General features: G+C 39.6%; 1 protein-coding gene across 4 annotated transcripts in view; it reads left to right on the forward strand.

Annotated features, from left to right (window-relative positions):
• The first annotated feature begins 477 nt into the window (after nt 1-477).
• The window catches only part of PKNOX1 (PBX/knotted 1 homeobox 1), a 50,064-nt gene continuing 23,497 nt past the window's right edge, over nt 478-27,044 (forward strand). The window contains exons 1-6 of one of the 4 annotated variants that reach the window (XM_065677040.1): nt 1,179-5,903; nt 6,007-6,062; nt 11,858-11,940; nt 16,491-16,592; nt 19,186-19,298; nt 20,427-20,598. In XM_065677040.1, coding sequence (XP_065533112.1) covers nt 16,542-16,592; nt 19,186-19,298; nt 20,427-20,598 — 336 coding nt within the window. In that variant the 5' untranslated portion in view covers nt 1,179-5,903; nt 6,007-6,062; nt 11,858-11,940; nt 16,491-16,541. Of the gene's footprint in view, nt 600-922; nt 942-1,178; nt 5,904-6,006; nt 6,063-11,447; nt 11,538-11,857; nt 11,941-16,490; nt 16,593-19,185; nt 19,299-20,426; nt 20,599-27,044 lie in introns of those variants that run through there. The other 3 variants (XM_065677039.1, XM_065677042.1, XM_065677041.1) reach the window with 3 other exon arrangements.

Below are 27,044 nucleotides of genomic sequence, written 5' to 3' on the forward strand. Positions count from 1 at the left end.
AGTCACAGCATGGCAAGTGCTTACCATGTTTCACCAGCCAGTTTCACTCCACACAGGATGAAGATGTTCCCCCACATAGTTTCAGGCTTTTACAGCCTTCGGGGACGCCTCGAGTGAGACCCCTGCCTTACCTTCTCCGAGGCTCCAGGGCTCGGCAGGGTCCCCCTGAGGTGATCAGAGGGACAGCTGCACGCCTCTCGGCCGAGCCCTCTACCCGCCACTTGGTATCTCCCTCCTCCCCCCCTGAAGAGCTGGTTTCAGCGTCCCCCCCATCTAAGAGCCGGAGAGGGGCGTGGTCAAGCTGTTTGCCCGCCCCCTTAATCCATAATCATGAGCGCGAGGCGGGAGGCGTAGGGATGTGGTGCGCGGAAGCTCCGCCTCGCGGCGGGTGGGGCTACCGCGCACCACCTCCCTCCACCTCCCGCGCGCCCCGCCCCTCGCGGTGAATATTGATGAGGCGTGATGCGCGGCGTGGTGTCGTGTCGGGCGGCGCGCCCAGCGATTGGCCGTGTTCGTGTGTGCGCGGTGACGCGTGTCGCGGCGGTGCGGGTCCCGATTGCTGCAGCCGCTTGTCAGTGTGACGAAGATTGGCACCCAAGGTAAGCGCTGTCACTCAAACCCGCTCCCAGCCAGCCAGCCAGCCATCCATCACGGCGCGCCCGCCGCCGCCGCCACCACCGCCGCACGGGCCCAGCCGTACCACCACACCGGCGGGGAGGGGAGGAGAGGGGGGGGAAGGTTGAGGAAGGGAACGCGGAACAGCGGGGAGGGGGGTACCCGCACTCCGCAACTCGCCCCAGAGGGGGGTTAGGGGCGGTGGCGGGGAAGGGGGGGGGGGTGGGTGGGGAGGAGGGGAAAGTGAGAGCGGGGGGAGGGAGGGAGCGAGGAAGATTCTGGAACGGCCGCCGTGTAACCGTTGTCTCCGGCGGGGGCGCGCGCGGGTGCGCGCGGAGGGGCGGGGAGGGCATGAAGGGGAGAGGCGGCGGGCGTGAGGGAGCGCGAGTCGGTGCTCGAGGACGCGGCGGCAGCCGCTGCTGTGGAGAGGGGGAAGGAAAAGAAGAAGGAAGAGGAGGAGGGAGAGGGGGCGACGGGAGGGGGGGGCGGCGACGTGACGCTTAAAGGGGCAGCGCCGTGCTGGCAGGCGTGCCTTGGGGTGAGGGGGGGTGGGGGTGTTCTCCGGGGTCCTCCTCACCCCTGCCTCTTGTCCCCCCCCCCGTGTCAGGCCCCTGTCGACTCGACCCAAGACGGGGAGCCCTCTGCTGTGGCCGCGATCAAACCGTCGCGGCAGCTGCCTCCTCTCCGCACCTGCCCTCGGGGGGAGGATGGGGGCTGCCGGCGGCAGTTGGCCCCGAGCTGGCGGGGGTAGGGCGGCCAGCACCCGCCCCGCAGACCCTGCCCCCGGCCTTGCTGCCGTTTCGGCGGCGGGGCGGTCCGGCGGAGCGCGGCGTAGCCCCCTGGAGAGCGGGTGCTGGCGCGACTTCGGCCGTAACCCCCCCAGCCTCCGCCTCCCCTCTTGTTCGTAGGAAGCGTGCTCTGTCAGCGGCTGGCACTTGGGGCAGTGTGCGCGGTTCTGGCGTGAGCTGGTGGTGTCTTCCTCCTTTTAGTAGTACTTTTATCATTTCTGATGTGACCTCATTGTCTCTTGGCTCGGTTATAAGTGGAAGTGCTTGACACCTCAGACCGAGGCTTCGAGTGTTTACACAGCCGCAATTAGGAGCTGAAACTTGACATTGCCCAGAGGCCCTGCTTATGATGTGTGTAAACAATAATGAATCAAGTGCTGGTTTTATCCTGAAATATTGCCTCAATTAGCCGCATGTCCTGGGTCTCCGTGGGATAGTTGATAGCTTTCCCTCATTCCCACAGCACCAGCTGCCGTGGCCCCGACTTCATCAGTTAGCAGTATGAGTAGTTAACGCATCTGGGTGATAGGGCTCTGTTTAGCTTATCGCTATCTTTTTAAAAATATTATTTCTTAAACACTTTGTGTTTTCCTAAATGGGAACATACCATGTATTTGTCGAGACACAGACATTTATTTATTAATCTGCTGCTCTGGTTCTTGACCTCTCTTTGTCAGTTACATCTAAGTAAATGACGAGTGTGGGGTTTTTTGCAGGGGGCAGAATGGCCCGATCTGGAATGATACCCTTATAAGTGAATTTTTATATCATGCAATGATTTTTTTTATTTTCTTTTGGTCTCATGAAGCTAAGAGCTGTCCTGGCAAGATTCGTTTTTGTCCTTGCCCCTATTTGGAGTGTAATGTGTGCATTCCATTAAACAGATGACAGGAATAGGGAGCATGGACACTATGTTCTGATCTGTGGATGCTGGGGAACACTTGAGCCTATGGAGGATAGTGGGAGGGTGTAGATCATTTTCAGTGTATTCTAAATGTCTCCTCTAATTGCTTTTCTTTTAAAAAGCTAAATAATTCTTACTCTTTACAAAAAGCATTCACATATAGTTAGTTCATAATACTGTTCCTAATTTTATTCTAGAGCATGCTCTGTGCAAAGTTTCACCAGTACAGGTTGTTTGATTAGGGGAATGTAACACAGCTCAATAAATTTATGCACCTTGCTATTTTCTGTACTGTGAATACACTTGCAGATTACTCCCTTTCTTCTATGGGATATAAACTGTTTATGGTCTGCCGGTGCTGTGGCAATATCCCTTTAGTTATATATGTGCAGCTAAAGCAACACAGCATCTGCAGCTGGGCAAGCACCGAAGTCTTGATTAAGAATGAGACCTGGTTAGTCCCTGTTAGCTGTGTGTACAAGTTTTATTGCTTATCCTGGACCAGGAAACAAATTGTTGTGGTTGTATCAGGAATTCTTGTATGTATTTCCAGAATGTGTCATTGCTAGAGTATCAAGGAACAGCAGATGCATTTTGAGTGCATTTTCTAAACAGCTTTGTAAAATAAAATTGACAGATTTATTCTTTCTTGAGTTTATGTATAGCCATATATAATTGTTATGCTTAAGTTTTCAAAAACTTGGGAGGAAAAAACCCCAAAGTGTTTCACACTTGATCAGTCTGAAGAAACAGTTCAACACTTCTTAGTATGTCATTACTTTTAATCTATCCAAAATAAATAATTCTGCTTCTATTTTTAATGTGTGTCATATTTTCAATTTATTTTATGACGTGTATAGTGCATTTTTACTGTTGACTGTTAAAGCTTTATATATTTTCTTGTCGTGTTATGATTAAAGTATCCACAGGAAAACCTAGTGTAGGTTTCACTGTGTGTTCTTAAGCTTCGGTTAAGCAGTGGAAGGCGTAGCTCCATTCAGTTCGTTCACAGGGTAAAGAGGGGTAGTGTAGAGGCTATTGCATTGCACTGAGACTTTGAAGCCTTGATCTCAGTGATTTTGGAGCATGCATTTTTTGATTTATGTCTGTGTATCCTTCTCTATGTAAACTGAATTCTAGTAACTGTCTTGTATCAGAAGTGGGTCTTATTATCAATTAAGTGTTTGGTTAGATTGGAATTGATCTTGTTACCATTTCCTATGTTCTAATAGGAAAACTGAGGATTCTTCTGATTTTGTGTCTGTTGCTGTTACGGTTGGTTTAGGTTATATTTTGTATTTGGAAATTTCTCTTTGGCGTGTAAAAACTTAGTCTAATCTTAACTTCCTTCTGGCCTTGATTTGTGCTCTTAATCTAGGTACAGTTTTGAAGATTTGGATTATCCTTTGAGTATGAAATAACATTTTTCAAGCTAAGTCCTTGCAGTCTTCTGTTAGTGCAACTGAAAGTTTAGAATGGATGAAAGATACATGATTATTTTAAATGTTTCAGTCTTATAAAATGGATATGGGTTCTAGAAGCTGTATGTTCTTTTTCAGAATTTTACTTTCTGTACTCTCAATGCAGTGCTGTAATGAAGTAATGATAATTCTGATTGCTACCACAGCAAGTTTAGAGATGTTTAGAAGCAATCCAATTTCCTGGAAAAGATTTAACACTTGCTGTTATTAAGCCCTGTACTAACAGCCAGGGGTGAATGATCCACAGAAGCACTACTGTGATAGTGGAACTGCTTGTTCTAATGGCCCTGTTAATGTCTTGAAGGGAGAGAGATGTAGACCAAAATGTATTTCAGTATATTATGTAGTGGTCTGAGAGCCAAATGTTACCTCTGCTAAACTGGCACATACGTGAAAGCTAACAGTAAATCAGATTAATATTTTTATTTCGGTGTAAGTAAGACAATAATTTTTTGTGTGTGTGAAACTTAAAATTCCACAAATGTTACTTCTGGTTGCTTCAGTGTCACTTGTTGAAAGAGTTTGTAGGCTTACAAGTGAGAAGTCTGGGGAGGGCTTATTTTACCACAGCTCAGTGCTGTACAAAATGTAAAATAATTCACTGCTCTTCTAAGCAAGAGGATTCCAAGAGCAAGGAAAAAAGCTGCTGATAAGAGTTCTTTCCTCCACTTAATTAGTGCCAGATGTTACCAGAGTATTTTACCCAGGCTATTATAGTTCTCCCCAAGATAGCAGAATGCTGAAGTGTTCACATTTGTTAGCAGGTTCTTCACATTGCTCAGTAAGATTGTTTCATGTCATAACTGTGGGACACTGGTATCTTCAGATGGAGCTGGGGGTGGGGTGGAAAGTGGAATAAGAACAACATGAATCTGGAGATACCAGTCTTTGTTGTTACGGTGTGCTGGCGCGTTTTTATGGGATTGGTGAAAAGCAGTAACTTGGTTCCCCCACCAGCAGCTTGGAGATACTAAACCATGTACGTTACTGAAGGACAAAAAGGATGTTGATGTTGGAAGTGGAAATAAAATTTGGGTTTGCTCATTGTTACGTACTTGCTTATCATCCTTCATATGAACTTGTTTGTTTTCAATGCAGCAGCTACTCCAGGCCATGATGTTCTCATTTTTTTCTATACATACATGCATAAGCGGTATTTGCTGTTAAACAGGAAGGCCATCCAAGTACTTAGGCAGTCAAAAGGTGACTTGTGAAAATGGGAGTTAATGGACTGTGATAGCCTTGTATTGTCCTCTGAACATACCCATGAGTCTGTAACTGTCATCTTCTGCAGGTGACAGTAAATTCAGGCAAAAGAAGTAGAATAGTTTACTGCTGGTGTACTAAAGGAGGAATCCATTTTTTCAAACCACCAAATTCCAATTTATATTTTATTTGTGAGCTTTAGGAGTTGCCTGTGTTTTTTCTTGAGGACAGAGGAAGTTAGGAAATGGTTATACTTCATATCCTGCTTAGCTTTTTTCAATTTACATAGCAAACAAAGCAAAGGGAAAAGGATATTGTAATATAAAAATAAAAATATAAAAATAAAGCCCAAGACTTTTATGCTCAAGGGAAACGAGGTGACTACAAAACAAATTGGAGCTTTATACATGTTCAACATGCCTGGAGAGTAGGGGAATGAAAATGTGCTATGTTGTATGTTTTTATAACTAAAGGGCATGAACTTCCAGGTCAGTCTGTGATCACTTCATTCGTTTGTGTTCTAGCCCATTTTTCTGTGTCACAGGTCATGATAGTAGTGATGTCAGGAGTAAGGTTACCTGGTTGGGTTTTTTTATTATCATTTTGAGGTGGTGGTTTCAAGCAGCTTATTTCTCAGTCTTACTGAAATTTGCTGTGATGAATATGTTTGGAAACTTTAAGATAAAATGACTCAGCATTTTGAAAATTAGTTTTAAGAGAAAGTAAATAGGTTCGTTTAAGAGAAGGAAAATGCTTGTTTGCCTTATTTAAGAGCATATCAGCACTTCAGTCCTGGAAATCAGCATTGCAGAAGAGAGAAGGGGAAGAGAGCATAAGCATTCACACGAAGCATATGGCTGTTCCTCGAGAAACTTCAATTAATCACAAGCTCTTGAAAAGCTGGTTCATGTATGTTACTTGGCAAGTACTTATTAACTGTATTATCTGAATATTCCATGTAACACAAGTATCTTACTGTTTGTTGGTCCTTGCATGTCACCTGACTGTGCAGTCATCATCTGGACCCAAGCAGTTAAGCATGGTGCATCCCTCAGCAGTAGGTGATGGGTAAGTTTAATCCTAAATAGTCTTTATATGTACTTGTCCCCAACCTGCTTCAGGCTTAGTCAGCAGTCATATTCCTTGAGGGATGAAAGCTGGTGTTCAGGGAGTGGTGGGGAACAGGGACTAGAGACTGATGAAAGCACAGTAGGCCTAGGAACCTGAAAAGGATGATGCTAGCAAAATTACAAGTGGTCAGAGTGGGGGGAAGGAACAAGAGAGGGCAAGAGGTGAGAAAGAGGTCAAGCTGTATGTTGATGCCGCAAGAACAGTGGGGAAGGGCAGTGCAAGGCTGAAGAGCAGAAAGAACATGGGCAGAGAAGTAAGAGAAGATAAAGAGTGTTGGCAGCAGGAGCAGAAGAGGCTAGAACATGGTATGTCTTCCTTGCAAAAACAGACTGAACTGATTGCTTCTGGGTCACCTGCTACTAAAGAGTTGTGGACAATGTGGAGTGGGAAAGGAAGAATTTTTATTAGCGTTTTGGAGAGAAAGTTCATTTTAGGGCCTAAACTTAGTAGCAGAGCAGAGCTGTTCATGTTTGTCCAGGTATTAAGGTCAAAAGAAGGAAGATTTTGGAAAACTTACTGACCAATTGGAACTGGATTTGACAGAGGGTTGCAGGGCCAGGATTTTGTTCAGCTAATCCAAGTTAATGCTTGGCTCATTGACAGGCCTATTATTTCTGAAATCATGAAAGACCTAAAAATGAAATAACTGGCAATGAAACATCTTAAATCTTGAAGTTTTTAAGTGCAAAAATGTGTAGAGGGGATTTTCTTGTGCATTCAACGTCTTAAGTACATTTTAAATGAAGTTACTAGTTAAATAAAACTACTTCATGTTTTAGTTGTGCTTCAGCAGCATTAAGAATTGAGTCTTGAATAGAAAGAATCATTAGAGAATTATGGTTTAATAATAAAAATGTTAGAAAACATATATGCTTACATAAACTGCTTACTAACATTGGAATATATTCAATAGCAATAAAGGCATAGTGAGATAGGTGGTTATTTTGTGTCTATGAAACTGCAAAATATAAACACAAGACAAGATTAATTTCAGTCATAGTTTATTGGGTGCTGATACAAATCATGATTAAAATAGGATTTCCCATTGCTTTGGTTTAGTTTGCCTGGAAGGATATGATTAAAGGAGTGTCTCCTGAAGTAGGAGATTCACTGCACGCTTGCACGGATATTCCAGCGGCTTTGATGGCAAAAGAACGGAATTGCGTCTAGTACATATGCAAACGTGATGTTTCCATGTGGGGAGTGCTGGGGAAACGTGAGGGTGGAGTTCTCTTTGTTGTTGTTTTTAATGAAATTGTGTTTGAAAAAGTAATTAAATACCATTAAGTAGGAAGGTTGTACTAGAATCTGTTCCAGCTGTAGAATTGCTGATACACGTCCTCTGGTATGCGAGGGGGTTTTGGCAGTCTTTCTAATGCAGTCCTCTTACTATGATAGTCGCAAGGCAGGTACTGTGCATCTTCTTCATTTTGGGTCTAAAATGTCACAATGCTAGCACATTGGGTAATACTAAGGGGAAAAGAAATGCTGCTGTGTCTTGTGGCAAGTAGGTATTCATGGTGGGGATGCACAATACCTATGCTAGAATTCACAAGCCATAATTGTAAAAAGTTCTGCAATTTGCAGTGTTAAGAATACAAAGGAAAAAAACAAAACAAAACAAAAACTAAACCCACCAAAACTAAGGGAATCTTCATTCACTCTCTGAATGCTGGGAGGTGGATGAGGGAGTGATGGGAAATATTTTTGCTCCCTTGTACCTTAATCCCTCAGGAGTCTTGGAGCAATTAAAGAAGGAAGGTTTCCTTTCCCCCAGGTTTTGTTTTCCTTTTACCAAAATTTCTGTTTAGTCCCCTTAATTCTGTACTCTTGCTTTATGGAGCTAATGAAGCAGGATCAAATAACAGTGTGAAATGGGAAGGAGAAACTGAGATGCTGCAGGAGGTTTCTTGAATTTGAGAATTTTTTAGTAGTTGGAAGATTGAGGTTTTCATTTTGCAGAGGGTAGGAGAGCAACCTGAGAATTTCTGCAATGCCAAGAGCTACCTGGAGGCAGGATACCTAGCATACTGAGGTGACATTATTTTATGACTAGATTGAATAGGATTTTTCATCTTTCTCTCCCTTGTTAGGAAGAGCTATGGTAAATTGGTGGTTACATGAACATGAACCATGATCACACATGCTTCCCAAGAAATATGCTGATGTAAGCATAGGGATGCATACAGAATTAGGGTGCGAAAGTTCTTCAAAAGACCCAGATGCCCTTAATTCTGCTTTTGTTGTTGTGCTCTGCTTGTGTTGTTGTGTTGTTTGTTATTCATCCTTGATATCCACTTAACCAGTTACTGCATGTGCAGTTTTAGCTTGTAAAGTGACACTTTTTTTATACTTTTTTTCATATTTGGTACCTGCAAATAGGAGAATTCCCAAAATTCCTTTAAAATACCAAAAGTAGAGTTTGCACAAAGATTGAATTGCTAAAGGAATGCAAATCTTATGAGTGGTTGGCTGGTTGCCATGCGATATGATGTTGAGTGTTGATGCTTGGAAGATAGTCTATGATATAAATACTTTGTATGGCTTGTTAAGTTCTGAAATGGGGTGATGCTAGGAAAGATTAATGGGACAACTGTGGTAAATACAGTGTTGGAGAGGTCTTGCTGAATAAAGTCAGTGTAACAGTATAGATATTCAAAATCCTACAGGCAAAGAAAGTTTAATGATAAGTTGTATTTCTAAAGAAATTTTAGTGGTGGATTTTAATTTTTAATTTTCAGTTTCTTAAAGTATGTGTTCAGGTTTTTTAATGTAATCTCATAGTCATCAGAAATAATATATAAATAACTCTATTGCGCCACCAGACAACAAAGGGGAAAAATTGACACAAAGTAAATCTCATTTTAGTGCAGCCAAAAAATGTTTTTGTGGCTTTTTAGGGCTTGTCTCCTAGGGAACTTGACAGTGTAGCTATTGTGTAATAACTGTTTAGTGGGTAGTGCAGCTCCCTGAGGCTGGCGTTATATTCCTGAGCAGGAACATCATCTTTCTGAAAGTGTAATATTCTAAATAATGACTGTACTTTGTAAGTACATAAGATAGAGGAAATGGAAGCCACCTTACTGCTGAAGGAGGAGTATATTCTCATTGAGCACAGTTTTAATAAACTTGTATGCATCAACTTCATACTGATTTTTTTGTCTTAATTTTACTGAATGTCTCTTTGTAGACAGGTTGATGGAGATAAATAACCATTCTACCTTTGCAGCAGGGGTAGAATGAATCCCTGATGGCGTGTTGTCGTATATTGTCTACATGTTGCTTTGTTATTACTTGAATCTATAAAAATATAAATGTCTTGATCTTAATGTCTGCTAATATTTATTATACATATATGCACAGGTCTTTGTTTCTTACTAGCTGATATGCAAAATGAGAGAACAAAAAGAGGGTTCTTGAGTGATTGAATGAACAAGGTCATATTTTACTTCATAGTAAAAACTTTAATGGTGATACTTCTTTTAAGTGACAAAGCAAATTGCCTTTGGTTTTTGTTTCATAGTTAAATATCTTCTTTATTGTGGTAACATGACTTTAAATCTTGTTTGCAAGAAGAATAAAAGGAAGAACCAACTTGGAAATAGCATTTCTAAGCTTAGGCTCAATAGTGAATTGATGTTGTCTCCATCCTTTATTTAGCAGGTGTATCTGTTCCCTGTCTTGCCCCACTGAGACTTGCAAGCTTAGATCTCTTTGTTTTCTTGTCTGACGTGTTTTAGGGTAGATTCTCATTTTAATTGCTGCCAGATATCTCTTGGAAGAAGGCAGTATGACTGCAATGTCCAATGGCTCCTTCCCAGCCAAACCTTTTACTTTGCAGCATCTCTCACTTGTGCCTGCATTTCTTCAGTACCTCTTTAATTCTGACTTCTCATGCACTGCCCAGAAACTTGCCTATTTCCAGAGTTTCAGCTGAAGGCTTTCTTCATGGCCTACTTTTCATACATTTAATATATGAAGAGCTACTTCTTCATACATTAAATATTTCGGACTGACCAGATCTGGCAGCAGTGGCACAGTCAGTTCTTTCCTGCAGTTGTTTCTGAATGGAGGGAACTGGTTTTTCAGATTTGCTGTGTTGAAGGAGTCCTTCCCTATGTCTCAGCAGGCAAGGAAGAGATAATCAAAATTTACCTGGCAGTGACCTGCATTCAGAAGATGCTATGAATAATGAGAATTCATCTATTTGAAAATAGCCTAATAAGTTGGGCTGTGTGAAAATGATTATCAAAATTATAGACGACAAATGGCTTGTGAAGAAGGGAGGAAGAGGGTACACTGCCTCCGAACAGAATTAAGAAGCTGCAAAAAATGAGAAAAGCCCATTCTTTGGGGACATAGGTCTTTAACAGTTTAAGAGAGTGGTAAGAACTTCTAAGATGTCATCTGCCCCTTGAAGCTTCAAGACTGTGTCTGTCAGTTTGGACTGAAATTCGTAGCTCAATATTGAATCTCTAACCAATGGCTGAAGCTTGTAACTCATCAGAGTATCTTCCCTGTTCTCTTAGAACTAGGTTTCATGAACCGGAGGTGGCAAGTGGCCCTTAGCATTTTGCTTTTCTGTGAACTTGTCTGAAAAACATTACTTCCATACTACACATGGATAAATTTTGGTTCTCAAATCCAAATACCAACTTCATCTCATTTTCAAAAATGTTGGGGTTCCTTTCATTCCAGTTGACAGAACTGAGAGTGCAGGAACTTGTCTATGTGAGGAAAAAGAGAGAATCTGTTTCAAGATCTCAGCTGTGTGTTTATCCATCATATAATTTCAGATGGCCTTTGTGCAGCGTTAGTGTCTGGAACTTCCCCTTACATAGCTTTGCAGGTTTTTTTCTAATACTTTTCAGCAGTTGCAGTTTTTTTAAATGAATTTTCACAGTCTCTGCTGCTTCGCTTCCACAATCATTACTACTTTTTAAAAGTAGCTTTCATACATCAAATGGGTGCTATTAAATGTGATTAAAATAATTTTAAAGTTTAAAAAAAAATTGCTGAATAATCCTGTTGCAGAACCTGTCTTCACAGAACATGTGACCCTAACAGTGGCTCATGCCCTTTCCTATAGTCTATTAGTTTTATATCAAGTAATTGGTTATTTGGTCATAGCCCTTGTTAGAAAACATTCTATGGTAAAATCAAAGTATGATTATGAAGGAGATTAAAATTTAAATAAATAAAAAAGACTTTAACCTTTCTTGGTTTCATGCTTTATTCTTACAACACTGAGGAGTTACAACTATTTGCATTTCATAGTTTTATTTCTGGGATGTGTCTTGTCTAGTCTAAGCAGACAGACACTGAGCCAGAGACTAAAATATGAAGGTTGAACTACAAGCAAGTTAGCAGTCCAAATGCAGCCTTGTGCTAGAGGTGTCAGCAAAGACAAAGGTAAATATGGCAAATGAATGAAATAAGTTGAGGGAAAGCTCGAATAATAACATGAGATAATAGGGGTGATTAGAAATTATTAAAATTTAACACCCCTCCCCAGAAAAAAACAAAATCGCACACACAGAAAAAAAAAAAACCAAAAAAACAACCAACCAAAAAACAAATGGGATTTGCAAAACATGCAAGCAAGCAAACAAACAACGCCTGTCAGTTTCAACTTGGGGGTAATAAGCCATGATATTTTCTTTGGTCATACTCAGTCTCAGAAAGTATGTGCTATGTTGTTGTCTCCTGAATATTTCTCTATTGGTTTTTAGGTTTCTGTTGTCTACTTTGTACATTAGTGGGATCACTCTACTGGAACAAGATAATGTCATCTTCAACCCACTGAAGAAAAGGGGTGAGCTTTCTTACATCCAGTATTTTATCTCCTTTAAAAAAGCAGTGTGCCCTAGAAGCAAATATTATTACGTATTTTGGTGAAAAGTGAAGACGGTTCTAGGTACTTTTAATCTGTCAAACAGGCTTGCTGTTTTGATTTTTGTTTCTTTTTAACTTTGTATGTGAATGTAAGGGTGCATGTTATAGAGCAATGAATGAACAATTAGCTGAATCTGCCAGTCCTTCATTTCTTTCTGAAGGACTTCAAAGGAGCATGTATAGGGGAAAATTAGAAGGAAGGATTACTTGTTAACAAGTCTGGTAGGTAGTTTCTTCACAACCCTAAGACAGTTAGTGGTTAGTTTATACCCTGAGGCATAACTATTTATATCTCTTACAAACATCTGTTGTAGCTTGTATATGTTAAAAATTATATTAGTGAACTCCAACAGCTTGGTTTTACCTGATGTTAATGTTACTGGGTGGTCCCTTCGCTCTTAATTATGAAGGAGTAAGTAGAGCAAGTGAAGAGTGATGTATGTTGAAGTTATCACTTTGTGTACATGTTTCATCTCACCTTTAATCTCCTCTCTCTGGTACTCCTTAACTTTCACAGAGTCTCCACATTTCTAATTATGATTATTCCTCTTAATTTAGCTTCCTTTCTACCCTGCATTTTGCCTTCATACTTATTAAAGGCTTGATTATTTTTTTTCATTTTGCTTTGTTTTCCAGAACACAATGCTTTATGAGTTCCCTTTTGCCACAGATCTCAGTGGAGTTTCTGATTGCAGTTTGTGCATCAGCTTCCAGTTTACATGACCTTAAACATTTCCTTGGGTTTTCCTCGCACTTTGTTTTCAAAATAAACAGAATCAGAGTTAATTCTGTTCTGCATGAAGCAGGCTGGCTCACTTTCTCACCCTTGAGTTATTTTTGTTATTTGTAACTCTTTGACTGTAACACAAATGCACAGTTTTCTTTCTACTCCTGTTTACTCTTGATTTCTTTAACAAAAAATAATTGGCATTTTTAAAGCTAAATTGTTCAGAAGTCATGTGTTGTTAGGCTCACTTCAGATACCGTGGGCTATATAGTTTTGGGTATAGCTGTGCTGGTTAAAGATGGTCCTGCTGTGAGTTGATAATCGCCACACATGAGCAGAAATTACCACACTAATAGGTCAGCCAAGAGCAGGGGTTGTATGAGTCCACGGCAATGTGCTTCAGACAAAGTCAGCTGGTTTACATCACAGCCACCTTTAACAGTGGGTTGAACTAGCCTAGCTGACTTTGTGTAAAACGGATCAGAAATGGTTCATGTGTTCTGTGCGCGCAGTGGTAGAGCTGTGGAAGTAATCAGCTCTGGCAGGGTGGCACTGATAAACATCTGGGTGTGATACCAGCTTCATCTAGCATCGTTGCTAGCAGAATGAACATCTGCTTAGGCTGTGTATCTGTTAACTAGAACTGGGTGCTGTAGCCTAAATTAGGTTATAAAAGCCGAATGTGTAAATACCTTTTCAGTTATTTTTCTTACAGTTTAATGTAGTTTGTTTCTTACCAGTACTGGGTAATGAGATGTTTCTCTTTAGTGAACCAAAGTAATTCCTCAGTTAATTGCCTCCATTTAAGTATGTGATGAGCTCAATTTGTTCTTCTTGATTTGCAGTAGTTGTCTTCACTAAATCTCATCAGTTGTTATCTTGCCTAATAACTTAATCTTCTACTGTAATTATAAGTCAGAGGTTAAGCTTTTGCAGGAAATGAAGGATATACCCATGTAGCATTCTTTTCAGCTGTTCTCCTGGATGACAGAAGGGCAAAAGTCCTTCTTGATGAAATAATCTATAGATCTAGCTTTTTCTTTCTCTGTGTGGCCTGAGGGACATCCAGATGTGGAATGTCTTTTCCTTATGGAAATCTGGAAGGAAGGGTTGTATGGAAATCTGGAAGGAAGGGTTGATCCAGCTTGTCAGATTCTCCAGCAATTCTTGCAATGTCCTATTGTCTTCACCAGTTTGCATGTGTTATCTTTGTTGCTTCCCTCTTTGTTGCTTTTTGTGTCACTAATGTGATTTCAGATTCTTGCTAACTCTTAAGACATTCTTTCTCTTCCAGGACTGTTTTACCTCTTATTTCTTCACTTGTGACTAAGAACTTAATCTTTCTCCCACAGTCAAACAGTTTCTTTACCCACATTTTGTGAGGAACTTCTTCAGCTTCTAAAAGAATTATTAAGTAGTGTTTACTCTTCTTTTGCTGATTTGTTCTACTTTTAATTTGGGGGTAGTCTGGTCTGTTCTTTGGATATCACAGTCAGAAATTAAATGTATGCCTTTTGAGAAGGAAAAAAGCAGCATTTTGTATGTGCCCATTCATTCTGTTCGTATAGAAAGACGCTAATGCCCCAGTTGCAAGCTATCATTTTTTAAAGAAAATAAATGTTTAAATGTAAAACAAATGCTTACAGGACTGATGTTTCAGCATGTACCCCTCTTAAAATATTTTGAAAGATAAATCATCATTTGCCACAGGAAAATGAGGTAACTTTAACATTAATGATTCATAACTATATAAAAAAAAAGCTGAAGTACTTCTATCAGTGAGTGGATGTATGTCATTCATTTTTTGTGAAGAAATCATGAAGTTTCAAAGAAAGAACTACTGATGTTCTGTAAAGACAAACTAGAAAATACTTTCATTAAAGCTATTAGGAGAACTCTGAACAGAGTCTTTACTCTTTTACTCTGTAAATCATATTCCTAAGAAAAATATACTTTAGCATAGGAGTCCCCAAACTGTAGTGTACCTTTTAGCTAGTATTCCACAAGCTACTTAAGGTGGTATGTGCATGTTGTCTACAGATAGGAACATGTTCAGCTCTGCAAGCGCATGACCCAGTACCAGAACCAAGATCTGCTGTCTGCTCATACTTGTGGTTCCAAAGATGCCTCTGCATGTGTAAAAGGGCATAGTCTCCCAAAGAGTGTCAGCTCCATGTAAGCATGAGTGAGTGAAAGTCAATAACCTAGTTTTTAGCGGAGGTCATGCTTACTTCATCCTCGTGAATTTCTCTGGTCTTCAAAGCTAATTAAAATATTAAAAAATCTATGAATGAACAAATAAATAATGATTAGGTTTTGCACTAAGGGGTAGGACTTGATGTACAGTAAGGCTTGAGGCTTGTCCCGAGAAGTTAGGTTTGTCTCTGTGCTTGAAACTGTTAAACAAAGAAGAGGATCCTGAAATTTTTTCTTTTTCCTAAATGAAACATTTACTTGAGACTATTATCTGTGGGGGAAGATATCCAGAAATGTAAACATTGCTATTCAAAATGGCCACATACTTTAGTAGTATGCAGTAGTGAATGTAGTTTAAAAATTGTTTAAAAAAAATTTACTATTTGAGCATATTACAAAGAAAAAAGGTTTTGTTTCAGATCTGAAACTGCTGAGAATGCTGAAACTTAGTTCTGCAATACTGATATAAGTGGAAGAGAGCAGAAAACCTGGAATTAATACTGGGATATAATCTTTTTCAAGATATGAGCTGTCTTCCTTTTTAATACAAGTATTTTTTATAGTTGCTAAACATTAGGGCTCCTACATGTCAAGGTAAATTGAGTTCTGTGGTAATAATGGTAATAGCTTAATGAATGATACGATTTCAGTTGTAATGGCTGTTAATCTGACAAGAAAATGAAATGTAAATTAGTAATATGATGAATAAACTCTATCGATGTGCTATGCTAATTTTTTTTATTATTACTTAATGTCTAACTTGGAAAAGTGTTTAACTCATTTGAGCACCAAACTCTAGCTAATGCTTAGAGGGGTAATATGCATAAATTTACTTGTGCTATAAATCCTATTAAAAGTAATATTTCCCGAAGTATCAAGTGGCTATGAAAATGAGACTTCTGAATTCCTGGGTCACTTTTGAAACTGTATAATCACATAGGCCCAAGTGTTCAAAAGTTGTTAGATATCTTTCTATTCTTTGTTTAGCCTTAAATGGCTGGTGTTAGAGGCAATTTGAGACTTTGGTTTCTAAAAGTAATTTCAGGCCTTAATTTTAGAATAGGATTCCCGTAAGTAAATAGGGTATTCCTAAATACTTTTTACATTTGATTCATTGTTTGTAGTCTATTACTATTTCAGTTACAGTAATGGCTCAATGTTTTGTTAGCCTTCTTGAAACACAGAAATGTAAATCTTTGCTCTGTCCTAGATTTTTATGTATTACTATAGAATAACTTAGATAAATAGTGCAGAAAGAAATGCTAAAGTTTATTTGAAGTTTGTAAAAGAACCGCAGCCACTCATGAAAAATCTTACGTTAAAACATAAAATTATACAAGGATCTTTTTGCTGATGAAATGTTGACACATTTTCCAACTTGATCATTGTCCTCCCTCCCCAACACTGAAAAATACGCACCTAACTATCATTGTCAGACTCGCAGATTTTTGGGGGAAGATGTGCAGCATAAACCATTATAGTTTCATCTTTTATACCTGGATTCTAAGTTGTCACTTTTGTAACTGACTTTTTTCTTTTTTTTTAAGAATATTTGCTCATACTTATGATGATTTGACATAATTAACGTATTATTAACCATGATGGCAACACAGACATTAAGTATAGACAATTATCAAGATGGACAACAGGTAGGTGTGGTTTTCTTTCTCTATGAACTAAATACAGTTCGCAAGAAAAAATAAGGTTGTGACTTTTTCCTTAATGCCTGCTTTGGCGTTCTTATAAGTATCTCTTCTTGTTTGCATAACGAGGTCTTTAAAGTGATAAGCAGCTATTTAGTATGGATACTTACTAACGGCTTTCCTAATCTTTGCATGACTTCAATTAACTCGTGAAAGAATGGTTAGATAAGAGGTTTTCTTCTGAATCTGCTCTAGATCACTTGTGTGGCCTGAGGGACATCCAATGTTCCTATTTTTAGGAAAGTCAAATGGGCATCTATAATACTCTGTAGATGATATTTCAGTGTTATTATGTGTCTGCAGTTACAATAGATGGATGACACTGGTGCAGTCATAGACTTGTTGGCCTTGAGCAAGTGAAAGATAAGTTTAGTTACCTAGAATTGTATGGTACTTAGCCTACACTTAACTTGACGCAATTATGCTTCAGGCTGAAAACTGGAAAAATACTTAATATTAATGAAGTCATTGCTAAAATAGCTAATTAGGAAGCTGGTCAGTGAGCTTCCAGTTTCTTACTTACAGTAACAAACAGCTAGAATAATGAAACATACTCTGATATGTCTGGCTGTGTTGTTTCTTCATTGTACAACAGGCTGTATATTGGAACTATTTGAATTGCTACATTAAAATACTGTTAACTGAAGACAAGTAATGCAGTGGCCTGTACTCTGAAGACCCTTTTTTACATTACTTTATGTCAGCCCTAAGCAGTAAATACGAGTATTTCTGTCAGCAGATGGAAACAATGGTGAACAATCAGAAGAATTAAAAAAAAAAAGCAGCTTCTCCCATGTCTTATGAAAATGTGTTTACCTGAATGCAATCTGGGATTATTGATTTTTGTTGTTGTTTGCTTCTTTTATTGCAGTTCGAATTTCTCTCTCTTCTCTCACCTACTTTACATCTTTTACTTTATTTCCCCTTGCCATCCTGTGACAACACATCAGTGAAAGTAATACATCTTTTTATAAGGAATGGATTAGTAGAGAGAATTTTATTTCTGTTTGTTTTGTATTTTAAGTTCTGAGTGACCTGGGCAGGTAATTTGGGTGCCTGCTGCTTTTGTATTTCGGAAATGGCCCACAGAAAATAGATTTGAAGTTTTAAGTGAACTATTTCCCCCTAGTGAGATGGAGCCCTAGCTGAACATGCTCTCTTCCTTCGAACTCTGTAGGTGTATGGCTCAACATTTACAATCACTTGTACGAGTCATCCCCTTTATTTTGCTCCTCCTTTGTGTCATTAACCAAGAAATTACTCCATTATTTGCATCTTTTTTGCAAGCATTCTGGTTTAAAAATTACCTGTGATTGATGAGGACCAGCTTTGCAAGGCAGGCTGCTCTGTTGGGTAGGATATGCTGGCATTTTCTCACTTTCTGATTGTGCTAGGAGGTGGCTTGACATCACCTTTTGGTCCTCAGTTCTGTCAGAGTCAGGTTCTCTAGTATTTTCTGGAGGCCAGCCCTCCTCTTGGAGGGTTTCTGTGGGTGATGTGTACATTTCATGGGAAAAGAAGGCAGAGGATTGCATTTTGTGCATTTCCTTTCTGCAGGTGTCAATTCTGTCTCTCTGGTGGTATCTGTAACACTGCCTGTCCTCTACTTGAGACAGAACTCGCTAGGATTAAAGTAATAAAAAAAGACTGCAGGAAGTTCTTTGTACAGATGTTCCCAGTGCTTCAATAGGAGCCTATGTTGGGGGCAGAAACAATGATTTTCACAGGTCGGGTTCCTTTAAGACCTTTTAGTCCAAAAGATACTTATGGCAATTTAAAAACCATACATTCAAAGCACCTCAAAGGCATTACCAGCCATTTACTGCAATTTTGGAGCTACTCTGTAGAAGCTGTGGTTCTATGTTGTTTTTCCAGTGGTGGGAAATTGTGTAACTTGTTAAATGGATTTACAGAAGCAGTTACTGCTGTCTTCTCCAGTAGCTTGATATTCCTAAAATAATTGGTAATTACAATATGTAAATTTGAGTGGTAAAGGTCAGGGGAGGTTATGCTTCTGAAGATTGGAGAGACACAGAATACACAGACTATTTCAGTTCTTTATGAGAAAATACACGTTTTAATGGAGAAGAGACACTTCAAAATCTCTTTTCTTCAGTATACTGATACAATGTACAGTAAGAAGTAAGAAGGAAAGCCAAAAAGTAGAAACTTACCTTTCTGTTGATTGCATCCTAAAGGATTTTTATGCAGACATCCCCATGATTTTTTTGGAGCAATGTACTGTAACCTGTATTCCAACTGTAGCCACTTTGGAGACAGCATGCTTTAACAGTTTACTGATATCTGTCATTCCCATTTTAAAGCTGAGTGCTGAAACTTGAAGTGACCTTTACCCATCAAAAAGTGTCAAGGATTAAAAGAGGGGTTTTGTTACTGCTGCAGCTTTTTGTGCAGCTGCCAAGTCATGCCAACCTTCTGGCAATTTAGTAGCCCTTTGCATTGCTATTTTGCTAGAAAACAGTACACTTATTTTATGTCAAGCATGCAGGCTTCCTTATAAGTTACTCTTTTTCTACAGATGCAAGTAGTAACAGAATTAAAAACCGAGCAAGATACCGATGCAGAAGGGGTGAGTCCTGCCCCTGTAGAATCTCAAACTCCAATGGATGCGGACAAGCAGGCCATTTACAGGTAGTAATGGACTTGTGTTCTGTCTTTTGAAGGGTAATAGAGGATATTTTTACTTTTTTAATAAATAGCTTAAAATTAGGTGCCTAGCTGTCTCAGTAGTTTGCAGGGAAAGAATGAGATCAAATTAGCTACATTGTGAGTCTTCAGCCAAGAAAAAACCTTCCATCTATTGTGGGATTGTTCAATTTCAGCATAGTTTTAAAGGATATTCTAAGGGTGGCCGCCTTTAAAGCACAAGTGAAATTTATCAGGCTACTCAGACTTTTGAACTATGGTCACTATTTGTTATGCTGCAGTTTTTAATGTTTAATGTGAGAGTTTATTGTAATTAGGTCAATCTTTACCCTCTTTTCTTTAGGGATAGCAATCTGTTGCCCGGTAATTAGCTCAAACTGGATTAAATGTTGATGTATAAATACACTGATTTGAGATTTTCCCATGTTAAGTGCTGTGCTAAGCAGTATGCCTAGTTTTGATGAGGTTAAGTGTTCTCTCACTTTAAGTGCTTTAGTATTACCAGTTTGCATGTAAAAAAAAAAAAAAATCCTAGCCAAAAACCTGAAGCAGAAGGATGTATCCACTCATTTTCAGACTTGTGCTAACAAAATCATCTTCTGCTCTGAGCATGATTTCATAAGAGGCCTCCGAGTACAGTACTAAGAACAGTATCTGTTCTGTAAAGTTATTTGTGATGTTTAAGTATGGGCCACATTTAAGAATAAATGATTTTTATCAGCGTTTTAAATCTACATTCATTCTAGTTTTAATCCTAATTTCTAATCTACTGTATTAATATATTTCTTGCCACTCAGTTACAGTGAATTAAATATTATGTCATATCTTCTTGGCTTGCGATTGTTCTCTTTATTTAAGTATGCCTGTTTCACTGCTTTATTTGCCTCTAGACTGTGTGGTTAAATAAAAATGAAAAAAAAAAAAACCCAAAAAAAAAAATCCAAACTTTCATCATGTTTTTCTATAGCTAGTGATGTTCTTTGCACTCTCTTCCAAGGCTTGTCTTTCTGTTGCATGCATGAGTGACTGTCCATTACATGAGGTAGATCTTTCTTCTCAGTGGTGTACACGTAAGTGAAAGTACTTATTCATGTGTTTTAATTTTCATTCTAGGCACCCACTATTTCCCCTGCTAGCACTATTATTTGAAAAATGTGAACAATCTACACAAGGCTCAGAAGGCACAACTTCTGCTAGTTTTGATGTAGACATTGAAAATTTTGTAAGGAAGCAGGAGAAAGAAGGAAAACCTTTTTTTTGTGAAGATCCGGAAACTGATAATTTGGTATGTATAAACTGTTTCTTTCTGAAACAATCATTGCATTCGAATCTTCTTCCTAACTTCTGATCTCAGCTGGTACTTACTGTTTCTCCTCAAATTTTTCTTCCTACAGAAGATTCTTCTTTCTGTTAATGCTAAGAAACATTTATTTTATTTTATTTATTTTTTTTTATGTTGTTCTGACCTCTTTTTTTCCCCCTTTTATTTATAAACTTACACTGGGCCCTTCACAGTAGCTTCCCATTCTGAACTGGTTGAGGTCAGTGTATTAGAGACAAAAAGAAAACACATGCTTGCTGTAGCCAGGTTGACTCTGCAAATCAATTTTAGAGTGTCAAGTGTTTAGACAAACTGATAAAACATGGACTAGATAAATGAGCAGTGAGAGGGACTGAAAACTGGGTGAACTGCTGGGCTCAAAGGATTGTGGTTAGCAGCATGAAGAGCAGTTTGAAGGCCTAGTTGTAAGCAGTGTACTTCAGGGGCTGATAAGGACCTAATACTGTTTAACATCATTAATGACTTGGATGATAGGACAGAGTGTACCTTTGGCAACTTTGCAGATGTTGCGAAACTTGGCAGAGTGTCTGGTGACTGTGCCATCATTCAGAGGTACTGTCATGGTTTAAGCCCAGCCGGCAACCCAGAACCGTGCAGCCACTCTCTCACTCACCCACTTCTTTGCCCAGCTCCCGGAGGGATGGGGAGGAGAATGGAAAGAATGTAACTCCCTTGGGTTGAGATAAGAGCAGTCCAGTAACTAAGGTATAACACAAACCACTGCTGCTACCACCAGTAATACTAATGATAGGGGAAGTAACAAGGGAAGAGAATACAACTGCTCACCACCTGCTGACCAATACCCAGCCCAACCTGAGCAGTGATCTAGCCCTTTCGGGGAACTGCTCCCAGTTTATATAGTGGGCATGACGTGCTCTGGTATGGAATACCTCTTTGGCTAGTTTGGGTCAGGTGTCCTGTCTCTGTTTCCTCTCAACTTCCCCTCCTCCCTGGCAGAGCATGAGGCTGAGAAAGTCCTTGGTCAGAGTAAATATTACTTAGCAACAACTAAAAACATCGGTGTTATCAGTGTTGTTCCCAGGCTGAAAGTCAAAAACACAGCACTGCACCAGCTACTAAGAAAAACAACTGCTGCTCCTGAACCCAGGACAGGTACTTAGTTTCTTTTGGAGAAATGGACAAACAGGAATCTTACGGAGTTCAACAAAGAGAAATATCAAGTCCTGTACTAGGCAGGAGTAACCCCATGCACTGGTACACTTTGAGGACCATCTTGCTGGAAAGCAGTTTCACAGAAAGGGACCTCACAGTCTTGGTGGACACCAAGGCAAATATGGGACAGCAGTACATCCTTCTGGCAAAGAAATTAAACATACTTGGGCTGTGTTAGAAAGAGTTGTAAGCAGGTCGAGGACCATGATCCTTTCTGTCTGCTTTGCACTAGTGAGACACATGCGGAGTGCTGGGCTCCCCACTACTGGATATAAAGATACACATACTGGAATGAGTCCAGCACAGGACCAAAAAGACAATTAGGGGACTAGAGCATCTTTCATGAAGAAAGACAGGCTCATCAAGCTAAGACTGTTCAGCCTGCAGCCATAAAGGTTTGGGGAGATAGCAATGTATCTGTCTATAGCCACTGAGAAGAGTCACACAGTGAAAGGGCAAGAGGAAATGGGCATAAATCGAAATACAGGAAGCTTCATTAAAACATAAAAAGCACTTTTACTGTAAGGGTGATTGAATACTGTAGCAGATTGTCCAGAGAGTTTGTGGAATCTCCATCCTTGGAGACAGTCAAAGCGCAACTGGATGTGGCCCTGAGCCACCTGCCCTAGTTGACCGTGCTTTAGGTAATGTGGGTGGATTAGAATCATAAAATATAATAGTTAGGGCTGGAAAGGACCTCAAGATCATCTAGTTCCAACACTCCTGCCATGGGCAGGGACACCTCACACTAAACCATCCCACCCAAGGCTCCATCCAATAGTCTCAGAGCTATTTTGTGGTTTCTGTGAGCCTTCAGAAATTGGTTTCCCAATGCTTTTGGTTGTACACAAAAATTGCCTCAGATCAAGTTTGCTTTGGTTGTAGATGGGTTTGCTTTGGTTGTAGATGGGTCTGCTGTGTTCAAATAGTCGTTCCTGCCAGTTGATCTGTTTGTGACTTTAGCAGTGACAAAGTCTCTTGGTTTATGCAGTATTCACCTTTGGGCTGCATGGACCTGACTGATTTTACTCAGGATGGATGAGGCAGTATTTGTTTATGTCTTGTATTCCATGGCTGCTGGGGTCACTACTATCTTAAACTGGAAACACATTGCAAAATCAAAAATCTCTGGCATTGAACTCCTGTCCTGTAGTCATATTGTTAGCTATGACTTTCTATTACTAGATACCAAATGAAACTTGAGTGCGACTTCTCCTCTGCCTTGTCCTGAAGGCTCAGGACTCTGAACAGCTGACGCTCAGACAGGCTGTTCATTTTGTCAGGGGCAATAAGAAGAAGATCAGAAGAGTTTCTGTCAAGTTGTGGAATAACTGGTATGGTTTTCAGCTTGAAATACTGGTGCTTGCGCAGAGAAGGCTGTAGCTGGGCAGTTTTTTTGGCCATGTGTCACACAAATGTATATATATTTTTATATACATTTTATATACATTTTATATACATTTCAAATCTCTTTATAGTAGAGAGGGATTGTAATATTGTGCACTTTTGTTACGTCTTCTGTTCTTGCTGTTCCTCCTTTTTTAACTCCAGTATAAGTCAACTATCCCTTTGAAAGGAGAAGGTAGTGCAGACTGCTAATTGGAATGAGCCAGAAAGGTGGAGCAGGTAGGCCTGACAACCAGTTGCTTTCCACTTGTGCTCTAATCTGACCCCAGCAGAGTCAAATAAATAAGGTGTGAATGCTTGTTTCATAGCAGTCATTCAGCTTGGAGCTAAACTAAGGTGAATTGAACATTAATAGTACTATAAAGAGCCAAATTCAAGTCCTGTCTAAAATGAGTCGCAGGCCTGCATACAGTAAGGCAATTGGCCACTAATTCAGTTGTTTTGGGTTTTTTTCCTTTTACTTATTTTGGAAATGGCATATAGAATTGAACTACACTGTTTTTGTGGTTGATCTTAAACTAATGGCTCAAAAATAACAGAATATCATTTCAGGCTCCATACTGCCTATAGACTAATTGACTAGACAACACCTTTCGCTAGAAATCATGAAGGGTCACAGTTACTGTCCGTAGGCCATCCTGGCAATGTTTGACATTGCACCCTCACTTGAAATGCATTGCATATTCCAAAGGAATAGTTTAATTTTCATCCAGAGAATGACCTAATGTTAATCTGGATGGCACAGGCATTAGATCAGTTTGACTAGAAAGGACATTTATTAAGAGCAGTGTATGGGATTTTTCTAACTTGAGTAGCTCTTAGTAAGCTACAGTCTATATTGCCTTGTTACTTTGGTATTACGGTTTCCATTCTAGATTAATTGGTGGCTTCCTGCATTTGTAGTATAAAGGAGTTTGGCGTGGGGAAATAGAAGTAGCATTCACCTGAAACTTAATTTTAAGGGTATCCATGTATTGCTGAGTTTGGCCTGTAGATGAAGTTTCTATCCTTTTTTGTTATCTAGGTGGAGGAGTTCCATTCTTTCTAGGTAACCACTCCAACAGTGTCGGTTGGTCATCTTGAAGCAGCATGGCAAGGGGTAATGGTCAACACAGAAATAGCATTACTAGGCCTTTTACTTTTGCACTGTCTTTCCCAAGTCTGACTTTGTCAAGCACATTGTCAAAATAGGTGTTTGAAGTGAAATGAAAGAAATCATTTCTATAAATAATGATGGCTTCTGGGTTGGGATAGAACTTTGATACTAGGTTGCAGCATATTTAGAAGACTTAAGAATTTCTCAGAAGAGATTTGAAGAATTTGGAAAAACATTGAAAAAAAATGGCACTTTCTTATGGAAGGTTTTTTCACCTTAGACAAATTTTTAAGGTACTCTGTGAAACAACCTGGATTAAGCATATTTTTATTTATTGCTGTGTTCCTGTTGTTTATGTACATTCATATAAAGGGATTGGCAATGTTTATGTTCAAAACCTGCAGCAGTGAAAACCCCAGAAAATTGTGTTATGACATCCCTGAAGTGTGACGCTTCAGTTACTGTCTCTTCCTTTGTCTGAGAGGTGTATAATGCCTCTTTTCCTTCCTAGGAAGAGCATATTGCAGGAAAATGCAAAGTTCAGTTCTAGATCTGTTGAAAGAAAACTGAGAAGCTTCAGTTCTAGCTCCTGGACAGATTTTATCAGCTTGCTCTGAGATGCACGCAGTCTTGACATTCTAGGTATGTCTTTACTTTTAATGCAGATTCATTTTGCAGTCAGAAGAGGTAGTTGTCTTTGGTCGGAAACTCTCCCAGCAGTTTCAGTCCATCCCTAGTAAAAACACAAAGAAAGTGACGTTTCTGTGGTAGTTACATGTTCGCACTTCAAGAATTGATGGTTAAAAACAGAACTTTGAAACTTTTCCCTTGCAGCTTCACTGACTTCTAGCTACAATGGTTAGACTGTGCAGGGGGGTGAAAGAGAGAGGTACAAGTTACGATTTTGTGCAGTAAATATTTAGTTCTTATAGATATGCATGGCACAGCATGTAATTGGAGCCAGAATTTTCCTCTATTTTGGAATGCCTTCTGTAGGTTTCTTCTGGCTTTCATCAGTTCAGTTCTCTTTTCTGATTCTTGGTCGTTCATGCTGTTTGTGTCTCCATTGATCTTCTCTGAACTTGATAGTGCTGATTAGCTGCAAGAAGTGCTGCAGATCTCCCCTTTTCAAATTCTAGTCCCTGTGGGAAGGGAAGTGAAAGCTGAAGGTTTCTGCAAAAACCTTCATGTTGTAGATTAAGGTTTTATTTACTAGACTGGAAATACACTTTCTTTCACTGAGCTTTTACTACTTCCGTATCTTTTTGGATTGTTATTTTGCATCCAGCTTAGTCCTTATATCAAGCAGCAGTACCAGAAGAGATACGTTTGCTGTTAAGAACCAGATCTTGGTTCTTAATATGCTTCTTTCTGGAAGCATGCTCAGCTGTAGCCTGGATAACATGGAGTATCATCTGTTGAAGCTCCTTACCCTTTGACATCTTTATCTCATTTTCACAGGTAAAACAGATCTTGGAATGAACCAATGAACCAACTTCTTTTTGCTCTCCATTAGTATCCTTTTGTGCTTAGGACTTAACACAGACAGGTTCCTTCATGTTCATGAAGTTGTTCAGCATGAGTGTGTGCAGATAACTTCTAGAGCTTTCACAAATTACGTCTTCGGGCATTCAGTACTTAACACTTCTTTATTGCTTACTGTTAACCTAGCCACTGCAGAAACAGCACAGTGCCTCAGGATGGTTCCCGTCTCTTGTAGAGCTTCTGTTCAGAAATTCTTTCCATACATGGGTGGCTTTTTAAATTTCCCCACATTCACAGGACCACAGGATGATTTCAGGTTGGATTATGAGCTCAAGAGCTGTGGTCTAGCCTCCTACACAAGGTAGGGCCAGCTGTGAAGTCAGATCAGATATCTTACGGCTTTATCAAGTCAAGAAGCAATACAAAACAAGGGGCATTAAATATACTCTCACTTTCCTATTTGAACAGGACACTACTTTTTTTTTTTAAGACACCTGAGTTTTCTGGTTCAGTACCTTCTTTTCAAAGACTATCCTGTTGAATTTTCAGTTTTGTCAGGAAAAGTGTTAGTAGTGGTGAAGGCAGCTGATGTCGTATGGATATTCTTCACTGAACAAGCTATGCTTTTACCTTTCTGAAAAGCGTTCTTACTATTGTAATGTGCACAACTGTCTCATAAACCTCTAATCATACCTTTCCTAGCAATGTCTGAGTCCTAGTTGGGGTCTCAAAACATAGGAGAGAGGTTATCAACTCAAAACAAATGAAAACAAAATACCCTCCTCCCAGAATTCCTGTTCTTCCCTTGAAGACCTAAATTGCCCCAGAAGGGTTTGCTCAGGAATGTAGGGGAGTTGTGAATGTACATATTTTAACTGGGTTTTTTGGTGGTTTTTTGTTGTTGTTGTTTTGTTGTTTTTTTGCAAATAAGAAGAGTCATTTGAGTGAGAAGATTAGTTGTCAGTATATGAAGATTCTTCCATATATGTTGTCCCCATCTGTATTTGCAATATGCTTGTGTCGTGTGCCCTGAAATTTGTAAAAAGTGGTGGGTATATGTTTTAGATAAATGAAGGTGATCTGGGGATTATGACCGAGTGCATAGTGTGTTCTATGCCCTTTGCATCATGTGCTTGAGGCACTGAAAGGACAGGATGCAGGCACAATCTAAAGCATTTTTAGGGCTAAAGATGTCTCCAAAATTAATACATGATAAATTTATATGAGA

This window comes from Lathamus discolor, chromosome 4 (genome assembly GCF_037157495.1).
Source record: "Lathamus discolor isolate bLatDis1 chromosome 4, bLatDis1.hap1, whole genome shotgun sequence".
NCBI lineage: Eukaryota > Metazoa > Chordata > Aves > Psittaciformes > Psittacidae > Lathamus > Lathamus discolor.